The following is a 12129-nucleotide window of genomic DNA, read 5'->3' as shown; positions in this document are numbered from 1 at the left end:
TGGTATCCTGAGCTGATTGGAGGGTTGGGAGTAAGAGGCACCATATTACGGTGGCTCTCCTACCTCTGGTTGGTCACATCATCATTATTATTATTTATTTTATTTATTTATTTACTATTTATTTATTATTTATTAGATTTGTATGCTGCCCCTCTCTGCAGACTCGTGTTGGTAGGGGGGCAGAGGTCGACTCCTAGGCTTCTCCTTTGTGGGGTGCCTCAGGGGTCGGTCCTCTCCCCTCTTATGTTTAACATCTACATGAAACTGCTGGGTGAGATTATCCCATGGCATTGGGTGAGTTTCCAACAGTATGCTGATGATAAGCAGCTGTACATTTCCACCTCATGTCAATTCAGCGAAGCAGTGGACGTGATGTGCCGGTGCCTGGAGGCAGTTAGGATTTGGATAGGAGTCAACAGACACAAGCTCAACCTCGACAAGACCGAGTGGCTGTAACTTTGCCTCCCAAAGACTGTTCCATCTGTCCATCCATAACTCGGGGAGGGATCTTAACCCCCTCAGAGAGGATTCACAACTTGGGGGTCCTCCTGGATCTGCAGCTGAAATTGGAACATCTCTCAGCTGTGGCCAGAAGGATCTTAGCGCAAGTTTGTCTTGTGCATCAGTTGTGGCCCTATTTGGATAGGGATTCTCATGCCCTTGTCACCTCATGACTCAACTACTGCAATTCGCTCTACATGGAGCTACCCTTGAAGAGCGTTCAGAGACTACAGTTGATCCAGAATGCAGCTGTGTGAGCCGTTGTGGGTCTACCGAAGTACATGCTGTGAGCTGCACTGGCTTCCTATTGGTGTCTGGATGCAATTTAAGTTGTTGGTTATCATCTATAAAGCCTTACATGGCCTAGGCCAGGTTATTTATGGGACTGTCTTCTGCCTCGCACTTCCCAGCGGCCGATCAGAACCCACAGGGTTGGCCTTCTCTGGGTCCCGTCGGCCAGGCAATGCTGACTAGGGAAGCCACGGGGGAAGGTCTTCTCTGACGGATCCAGCTCATTGGAATCGGCTTCTCCCAGAGATCTGCACCACCACCACCACCCTGGTTTTCCGAAAAGTTTTAAAAACATGGCTTTACCGGCAGAGCTGGAACCATTGAGCTATAGTATTCTGCTCCAACCTAGAACTGATGAATATTTTTAGGGGTGGAGTTTTATTGTGATTAGGGTTTTATTATAGGGGTTTATTATTATTGTTATCATGGTTTTATTATGTACGCCACCTAGAGTCCATTTTAGAGTTGTGCGGCTCATAAATCTATCTATCTATCTATCTATCTATCTATCTATCTATCTATCTATCTATCTATCTATCATCTGTTATGAAAGGAAGCAATTCAGTGACCAAGAATAGGTAGGGGGTAATTGGGTAAAGGATAGGCTGGTTATAGGAAGAAAGGAGGTAAGCAAATTAAGAATTGATGATCAAGTTAGCATAAAAGGAGATATGAATTAAACTACCATTCCTAAAAGCTTTTTCCATCTGTACACAGCTTCTTGCTGTACTACTTACCTTTGTACTCTAAAAAATGCTCAGATTGAATTGTCAGTTTTAATACAATATACTACATGTGTTAATTGGAGTGTAAAATGGCCTATAATATTTCAAGTAGAATCCAGTTAAATATTATTTTAAAACTTTTCTTATATTCAATATCTCTCTCTTAGTTTGACCACAAATTTGTCTAATTTCACCCATTAATGCTGGTGAACTTTCTACCTGTAGTTTTTTAGGGTGTTTTTTGTTTGTTTTATAATTAGTATATATTCGTGTCCTGAAATCTTTGTGTAAGAGTTGGAATTTTCAGCCAATTTTTTTCACATATAATTTTCTAGATTATATAGTACAGTACCACCAATGTATTTTTTTAGAGTCATACAGGTCATTCTGATTCATAGAATCTACTAAGACATATTTTACTTAATCATAAATTGATAAATAAAGCCCAATTCTGTGGGTTCATTTGAAACTGTAAGTTTTGGTCCACAAATCATAAAGAGTTCAAATTAAAATCAGTTAGTGAGAGGTCCTTGGTCCTCTCTGAGCTTGGTTGGTTCCCCAATCCCCCCAAAAAAATCTAGATATTTTTTTTTTTATCTAATCCCCTCATTTCAATCCTGACCTACAAATATTCTCCTTTACTGGTGTCAACAGTCAGTGTATCCACTATTCTTTAATCTTTGGGGTAATAAAAACAAATTGATTTTGTGTCTTAAGAGATCTAACTGATAAAAAAAAATACATCATTTAATAACATGGAAGTAGCAATGCAGAATTATATGACTAGAAGCAATGCTGTTGATTTACCCAACTGCATTAGCAGTATTTTATAGGAAAAGAGCTGATGTCACCATAATAGTTTACAGGGTCTTTATAATATTACATTGCAGAAACTTCAAGCGGCTTTATTTGGCTATCAAGCTAATTTTTTAATCAGCCATGTGACTGATGATCTAGATTTCTCTTTCATAAGCAAGTTCCACATTTAATGTTTATCACTTTGCCCTATTAACCGTTACCCGTGAATATTAGTTGCGTTCTCCACTTACATTCATTTATAGATCTTACACTGTGTTACCTTTAATATAGTAGCCAAGTGTAAAGAAAGACAATGTAGTCAGGCAATAGTATACAATAGACTTCCATTAAATGATTTTAATATTCACATTGAATAGAAGGTGCATCTTTCTCTAAATCTGCCCATAATCATGTTGAATATTTATCCCAAGTACATTTTAGTTTTTGGTTTTGGTGGCTTCAAATCAGTCTTGATTCCTGGTGATTTAATGAAGAAACCTATCCGGTTTTTCAGTAGTGGCTTGCTAGTATCATCTTACTAGGGTTGAGAAAGAGTGACTGGCCCAAAGTTACCCATCTGACCTTCTCCCTAAGGCAAGACTAGAACTCATGATTTCAAAGTTCCTAATCTACTTCCACTACCAAATTGGCTCTTCTATACCTAACTTTATAGGAATACTAGTATTGGATTGTATCTCTGCATGTTCATACTGTATTTTATATACACTGCTCAAAAAAAGAATAAAGGGCACACTTAAACAACACAATATAACTCCAAGTAAATCAAACTTCTGTGAAATCAAGCTGTCCACTTAGGAAGCAACATTGATTGACAATCAATTACACATGCTGCTGTGCACATTCAACTTTGTACAGAACAAAGTATGCAATGAGAATATTTCATTCATTCAGATCTAGGATGTGTTATTTGAGTGTTCCCTTTATTTTTTTTCAGCAGTACTGTATATTATTTCTTTATATTTTAAGTGAATGGGTTTTGCCATTCTTAAAATAATAAACTGGAGAGGGGAATAACATTTTTTATTCAATAAGGAACTACTATGGGTAGTTCTATAATTAGATGCAATTCAAGTAATTAAAATTAAACAATGCTAGCGTGTCTTTCTATTCTTTAGATTTATGTTCTTACCGCATAATCTCATCTGCAACTAGATAATAATTTACCAGTGATTTATAGATACTATAATAAATTGAGTGTTTATTTAAGCATGGTAGATGGAAGGGAAGATAACCAGGGAATTATCCTCTCATAACAGAAGACAAGGTTGGTGCTGTCTGCATTTGTAAAAAAGGTCTGGATTTTAGAATGAAGCCAAATTACTGGATTACAACACTGAAGAAAGTCTTCTATCCTCTTCTAGCCATAATTGGCATTCCATGTAAGTAGGGGAAACAACAGGAGTTGAAGGCTGCAAAATTTGAAGTGATGTGCAAGGTAATACCAATAGTGTACAAATTAATGCACAATCAATGTTAGAAGGGCAAGAGCCAGCAATGTATTGGGATATTTGATCTAGGGAAGAAAAGAGAACAGGAATAACTAAGTGACGGGAAGGAACAGAAAGCTCCTGTGAAAGAAGTTCATTGTTTTTGGATTCTCAACAGCTAGAATAGTTACCTATAAATTGCAATGTACTGTGATTCCAAATTGGAATTCAATTTGTGACTATTCACTGACTATTTTCAGTTTAATTATGTAAACTGCATTTTAAGTTTACATCAAATATGTCTGTAATGATAATGACTAGAATCAATAAAAGAAAATTTCCAGCTACTATACAGAACTTCTGCAATCACTGAGCACTTGAACATTCTGTTTTGATCTTTTTTTATTATAATTTGCGTGATCTTGCGTGATACTGGCAGAGAAGCCCATAGTTAATTATTTTTCTTGCCACACAATGCAAGCAGGTATCAAAAATTAGCTTTTTGTTAAGAATATTGTGTTTAAAAGAGGAAGAATTTTTGGCATTTTATTCTGCAAGATTTTGAGAACAGCACAGTAGTAGTTTAACTCATTTGCACTCATCTTTATTGTGACAAGGCTTTTGATAATTTAATGAGCTGATGCAATGGGAACATACCCAATGAATAAATAAGGAAATTTTAGTAGCACAGCTTCCATATGGGAGAGGAATATGGCATGCTGGACCCGAACTTAATAAGTGCATGGAGGGTGTCAACAACAAAAATAAATACTTTTGCATGTTATTTTATTTTTCAGCAAACATTATGACATTAGTGATCTTCAGTCAAAAAACCTGCCTTATTTCCACCTCCAGTCGCTACCTCCTCATGGCTATGTCATTGGCTGACACAGTGGTTCTTATTTTTGTGGTCGGCATTGAGATAATTGTGGAATGCTTTTGCACAAGTCCCTTCTGGTACAGAGATCCTTGGTGCACGTTGCGGGATGTGTTCAACTATGGTGCAGTTAACACTTCTGTCTGGCTGATCGTTTCTTTCACCATTGAGCGTTTCATTGCAATCAACAATATCAAGGTCAGGATGAAAATCTCTTCTCCCAGAAAAACAATTCATGTTATTGTTGTGATTCATGTTTGCTGTTATACTGTGGCCATCCCACACTACTGGTCTAACTATTCAGAAATGGAGAATGGTACGGGAGACGTCGTCTGCAAATATAACCCTGAACTCCCCAGTGCATATGTGAAAGGACTTGTCTGGTTCCAGACTTCTGTGGTCTACATTATCCCATACATCATTATCTTCACCTTGAACAGCCTCATCCTAAGGCAGATAATCCACAATAACAAAGTACACAGTGCCACTTGGGCAGTCTTGCCACACAATGCAACCCATTTTCGTAACTGGAAGAAATCAATCATTCTTTTGGTTACAGTTTCAATGACATTTGCCTGTCTCTGCACCACCAGGTTTGTGACTCAAATCATCATAAAAACCTCCTACTATAACATAGATAGGCAGGATTATTCAAAGACCATTAATATTGTAACAGATATTGGGACTATGCTGGAAATGACTAACACTGCTATCAATATGTATCTATACGCTTGTACCCAGTCTGCTTTCCGAAAGGAGCTTATCCAATACTTGCAGAGTATACTGTGTTACTGGCCAACAAAACGAAAGCATCCACTGAATGTTCTTCCAGTATTGAGCTAGATAGGCAGGAGTGGTATTGTTTGATTGAGCTGCAAATCACAGGTGTTTTATTTGCAGAAATGATGGACTATTCCCTTTTAATGACAATAAAGCTTCTGATTCTGCATTAAATTCCTTCTGCTATCATGCCACTCATCTTCTCAGTCAACTTCCAAATGACATAAATAATAAAAAAGAATGCACGACTGAACCCATCCATACAATCCTATACAATGCTGTTACCAATCTAGGACTTGACCAACTAGTAACAAACAATACTAGACTCCACAGCTGCTTTGACCTCAAATTCTGCAACAGGAAAACTGCAATTTATGGACTACAAATAAAATAACCCTTTTCCAACAGCAACCACAGTATGATAGACTTCAGCCTCAATCTACACCATTGCAAGAATTACCTTATTAATGGGACACCCAAGTACAACTTAAAAAAACATTAGAAACTCATAGATAATGGAAGTACAGTAATACAAGGATTAAAATGTAAAAAATCACCAGGTACAGATGGATTAACAGCAGAATACTATAAAGAACTGAAAGAGATATCAGTAACACATATGTATAGATTGTTTAATAACATTGAAGGGAGGTAGGATTCCAGAGTCATGGAAGGAAGCGGAAATTAAAACAATTTTAAAACCAAATAAGGACCCTAAAGAAGTTAGTTCATATAGACCAATCTCATTACTTAATCAAGATTACATCCCCCCCCCCCGACCTTTCAACTCTTGACTGGCAAAAACTATTAACTGGCTGTAAACATAGCCAGTGACCTCTATAACATCTTCTTGCTCAAAATCTAAAGAACTATCAGACTACATGTACCACTAATAACCACCATAACCAAGAAAAACTAACTACCCATATCAATAAAGAAGCTACAATCCAAAAAAAAATCCCTGTGGTGAAAAAACAAAGCAGGCTATGTAGCTAACTTCAAAGACTGCTACAAAAATATGTGCCACCTAATAAAGATGGAATACTCCAACTATCACAGCAAACGAGGAAACCTGCACACAAAATCCAACCTGTGCCTTCTGCAACTTTGTAAATAACAAACTCAAGGACTCAAGACCCCTCCCACCACTAAAAGGACCCAACAACAAAGAATGCTATGATGAAAAAGTCAAAGCTAACCTCTTCAACACATTCTTTGGCTCAATCTTTGTAAACAACAATGGCTCATGGTCAAAGCTCCCTAGACTTACCACAAAAACAACAATTTATAACACAAATAGATTTCACTGGAGACAATGTTGAAAAAGCATAATTTGCATCAAGCTTTGTAAGGCAAATTGAGACTTATGACCTCCCACAACCCACAGAATTTGAGAGGAGCAAATTATATGCTGGCAGACTGAATGCAGCCTGCAAATTGCTCTTTTTGTTTCCTAGAACTTAGAGCCACATTAAAGAACTAAATAACAATGTCCTGGCAGTGAAAACAAGAGCAGATTAAAAAAGATAAAATAAGACATGCTTGCTTCAGTAAAATTAAACATCTCTAACATATTTTATTAATCCTGAATAAACTTGTTATTAGAGGACAATATGTTTGTGTAAACAGTTCTGTATACATTTAATTTCCTGTGTCACAGTAATTTATTATCTGATTTCTGATGTCCATGAACAGGCATCTTAACAGAGGTTTCGCAACTTCTTTTCCCTTCTCGTATTTTTTCGTTAATGCTTCTGGTTTTTCTCTTTTCACAGCAAAGCTGCAATGCTAGAAAAATACAATAGATACAGAGTGATTTTTATTATTAGAATACTCCATTTTAAAACTCCCTGTGTTGTTTTTGTTTCAGCACAATGGAGGCATGGAGAAGAAAAAGGGACAGGGAGACAAACACAGAGAGGGAGAGAGGACAAGCCTGGAAGAGGAGCTTTTACAATAAGTATTAGTCAAAGATGATAGCTAACACATATGCATGCTAATTCCATAACTACACCTCCTGTAGCATAGGAAATATTCCCCATATTTTTAAAAAAGTTCTGCTACAATTCACTTCTAAACCATCAATATAGTTTCTTGGATCAAATTCAAATATTTCACTTTCCTGCAACAAAGCACTTGTAAAGATCAGGCTTGTAAAACAAAGAGATACTTAAAATTGTTGTCTTTTTCTCAATTAATTTTAGCAGGATTATGGCAAATACACCCAATATTTCAGAGCCCTGTTTTTGCCCCTTCTGTAGCTTTTTTGTATTGGTCCAACTTCCAGTATGCATTGGCTACAGCTTGTGGAGGCTGCTGGGAGTTGGTGGAGAGGGGAAGCCTCTGATTAAAGGAAGCTCTATAGCTGCGCAACCCCCATTCATTCCATCTGCTTCTTTGCTCGGCTTGTCTGATTTCGTTTGTTATCCAAAAAAAACAGAGCATCCCTGAGGCTGCAATATGAAGCTGCCTCCTACAGAGACTCACTGATAACTCCCACAGCTCTTGTGTTGCAGACTTAAGTGTTTTCGGAAGGCAGCTGAGCACCAGCACCACCCAAAGTTGAGCATGTAAGTGTCTCTTTTCTTTCTGAACTTGGTACATGTAGTGCAGTGATGGCGAATTTATGGCACAGGTGCCACAGGTGGCACGTGGAGCCATATCTGCTGGCACACAAGCTGTTGGCACATATGCATGTGTGTGCCGGCCAGCTGATATTTGGCTCTGAAAGGTTGTTTTTGGCTTCCAGAGAGCCTCTGGGTGGATGGGGAAGGGCGCTTTTACCCTCCCTTGGCTCCAGGGAAGCCTTTGGAGCCTGGGGAGGGCAAAACACGGGCTTAGCGGGCCCACCAGAAATTGGGAAACAGGCCATCTCCGGCTTCCAGAATACCTCCGGGGGGGTGGGGGAAGCTGTTTTTCACCCTCCCCAGGCATTGAGTTATGAGTGTGGGCACTCGTACATACATGATAGTATGCACACAAGCTCTTTCACCATCATTGGTGTAGTATAAGACGCAAGATGCAATTGCAGAACCAGAAATGATATGATGAGAGGAACTAATAACTTGGGACTCAAACTTTTACATGGAGGGCTATGTTGAGAATTAGTGTTTGTCAACCATGCCCCTTTAACCTGGGAGCACTCCAGGTATATTGAGAGTCTGGCAATCACTCCCAGCTAATATGGCCATTACTTCCAAAGGACACCAAGGTAAGAAAGGCTGGTCTATGGAGAAGGAGCCATATGGAAAAAAAGAAACTCCACCTTGAAAAGCTGACTTTCTGCCAAAGGCAGCAATGTATCATGTAACTTCAAGCCTGATTCCAAAGAAAAAAAATTAAGTCGGTATGAAAATGTTCAAGATCATGAGCTGAGTTTCTTCTTTACAGCTCTTTTCTCAGGTCACGATGATCCAAATTAATTATTGTGAATAATATCAGTATGAAGTACAACATTGCATTCATCACCTGCAAGTGTAGTTATAATTAAGTCACTTACATTCCTATTTATGCTGGCATATGGATAGCAGTATAATAAAATGATATTGATTACCTGTTTACATGTAACTATGTACGTTATAGCATTTAATGTGGAAAATACTTAATGTAGCCGGTATATACAAGGAGAAAGTTACTACCACAGAGTTTAAGGAATCTCTGGGTTCTCTTCACCTTGTATCTGCTTTTCCAATTACAGGGAGAGCTTAATGAATTAAGGCCCAAGGGAACAAAGACGCTGTCCCTGGATTTTGCCCCTAGTCTACAGTTTTCCTATTTCGGCAGTCATATGGTAGAACTGAGACACTGTGTAACTGCAAGCAACATAATAGCTGTTTCCATGCATCTTATAAAACCCACTTTCCAGAGCAGACAAAGAAGCAATGACATATGTGGAGGCTTGGAGTTTTGTAATAACTACCTTCTTGTGTATCAAGAGCTTGAATTTTATTCTTTATAACATTGTGTCACAGAAAAAAATGGGGCAATAGTCCTGGTCATATCAATTATCAGATGCTCTTGTTACCAGTAGTAGAGCACTCCTAATATCTTGAATGGTGATGATGATGAAGAAGAAAAAATACTTCTGAATATTTTATGTATTTCAAATATATTTGAAATACTGTATATGTTTATAATTCCCGCATTCATAAGCAAGCAACTTATTTTCAAGATTTGGGTTGTTCTTGGGATAGATCTGAATATAACCATGAGAAAAATAAGCTACATTATAGCAACAGCACTTAGATTTATATTTATTTATTATTTATTTATTAATCAGATTTCTATGCCGCCCTTCTCCTGGGACTCAGAGCGGCTCACAACATAGAATACAATACATGAAGAAATATTTAAATATTTAAATGTACTAAAAACTCACTACTAAAAACATAAAAATCTAATTTACATTAATTCTAAAAAACCCTACACATTTAAGAAACAGACATCCACATTCATCTTCATCATTCTTCATTCATGGGCCAGGGATATCAAAAGTTCTTAGTGTCCCCAAGCCTGTCGAAAGACATGTGTTTTCAGAGCTTTGTGAAAGAGTGGAAGGGTGGAGGCAGTACAAATCTCCCGGAGGGGGGGGGGAGTTGATTCCAGAGGGCTGGGGCCGCGACAGAGAAGGCTCTTTCCCTAGGCCCCACCAGACGACATTGCCTGGCATTGGGACCTGGAGAAGGCCAACTCTGCAGGACCTAATTGGTCGCTGGGATGCATAAGGTAGAAGACAGTCCCATAGGTAATCTGGTCCCATACCATGTAGAGCTTATATACTGCTTCACAGTGCTTTACAGTCCTCTCTAAGTGGTTTACAGAGTCAACATATTTTCTCCAACAATCTGGGTCCTCATTTTACCAACCTCGGAAGGATGGAAGGCTGAGTCAACCTTGAACCGGTGAGAATCGAACTGCCCAACTGCCGGCAACCAGAAGTACCCTGCAGTACTGCATTCTAACCACTGTGCTACCACAGCTCTTCTTATAATTTATATGCAAAATCTGTTAATATGTAAACAAATTTCTCAAATTGAATTTGAATATTAGTAACATCTATTAAGTCCTTATTAATGTTTTGAGCCAAACATCATAAGATAACTTACTTGTCTGGCAGTTATGGATGGAGGATAGGATGGAGTTATGCCCTGAAGCACTACAATGACTGTACAATGACTCTATTGTATTAATCCATACCTAGGTTGCTCAATATATAATCAAGCTAATGAGATTTTAGGTCAGAAAAAAATAGAACCAATATTATCACTAAGTAAGCTTAGTATTTTGTGCAAACTCCAGTATTAGATCATCTGATGAAATTATGTGTGTTATGCGAACAGAGGCATTTGGCTGTTAGCACCACAAGTCTAAGCCTATTCACAAGTATGGCATTGTGCATATTTGTTAAATAATCCAATGTGAGACTTTCAAGCCTTCTTCTGATGAAATGGGAAAAAACATACTTAAAGTACAGTATTTGAAAATCAGGCTAGTTTACAAAACATGATACATGGTAACTGAGTTGGTAAAACATCAATAATACTTTGGGGCTTTTCATTCTAGTATGATGCCTTTCCTGGAGCTACTTAATAATCTGCTTTCACTTAAATAGCCACTTTGAATTATCCTAGCAACTACAGTACATCATGTGAAAGTGGATAAAATGGCAAGAGGCTATAGCAGACCACCAACCACTGATATTTGGAAATTATACTTAATGACCATGTTTTGTGTGTGCTTTTTAATTATTTCATATGTATTTCGCTCTCTATTTTCTGTCTTGTTTCTAAATAACTCAGATGAATCACTCTAAAAACAGAATTTACTATAATATAAATTCAATTTATAGTATAACAGCTTAGCTCCTGGAGTTGTGAGTGTGCCATCACTAAGGTTTCCAATAAAGTGTTGGACAACTGTTTGTCTGGAATGATATATGGGCTTCTGCCATAGGCAGGGGGTTAGACCAGAAAACCTCCAAGGTCCCATCCAACCCTAAGATTCTATGATTCAATTTAAGTTACATTTAGTTGTGCCCTGTCTCTTCTATTTCTTGTAAATCTACTTTAAAAGTGTGCTATTCAAACTTCAGAGACATTTATTGAATTATAAAAGAACACATACGCTGATGTACACAGTGATATCACTTCAGAATATATTATATATATAAAATCCAACCAAGAATTACAATAGTAGTGTCAGGATATGTTTCTCGGAACAATCTTTCTTGACACATCAAAGAAGGCACATCAACTCTTACATTAATAGCTGCCATGTCAAACACAATATCTTGGAAATAAGAGATTTTCTTTAGCTTTCTTTTTATTATTGCAAAAATTACAAATGGGAGGGTGGAAATTATAACAGCAGTGTCACAATACAACTTCCCCCTCCCTTGTACATGTGTTGTGATATCACATGCATATACAAAAGGGGCAGAGTTCGTGGTATAACATGTTAACAATTCATCCAGTCTTCAAGGTACCTGTACAACAAAGGTAGGAATGTCAGTTAAGATTCATGATGTCAACTGAATTAAGAACTTTTTAGCTATACAACTTAATGTGCAATAAAATACAATATTAGTTACTTTGTATTCCAGTGTTAGTGCATCTACCAAACAAAACTTTCAAACCTACTTATAAAAACAGTTGTGGGGTCCTGGGGGCTTTCCATGTAACATCAGTTTTAGTGAACAGGATTTGCTCAC

At 37.7% G+C, this 12129-nt stretch overlaps 1 protein-coding gene across 1 annotated transcript; it reads left to right on the top strand.

Annotated features, from left to right (window-relative positions):
* The first annotated feature begins 4568 nt into the window (after positions 1-4568).
* LOC139165310 (probable G-protein coupled receptor 139) lies at positions 4569-5483 on the top strand. The gene has a single exon (XM_070748508.1). It carries the CDS (start codon positions 4569-4571, stop codon positions 5481-5483), a length of 915 nt encoding a protein of 304 aa, XP_070604609.1.
* Positions 5484-12129: the final 6646 nt, after the last annotated feature.

The sequence above is a fragment of the Erythrolamprus reginae genome, chromosome 3, assembly GCF_031021105.1.
Source record: "Erythrolamprus reginae isolate rEryReg1 chromosome 3, rEryReg1.hap1, whole genome shotgun sequence".
In the NCBI taxonomy this organism is placed as follows: Eukaryota; Metazoa; Chordata; class Lepidosauria; order Squamata; family Dipsadidae; genus Erythrolamprus; species Erythrolamprus reginae.
This window is presented reverse-complemented; position numbering and strand designations above follow the sequence as displayed.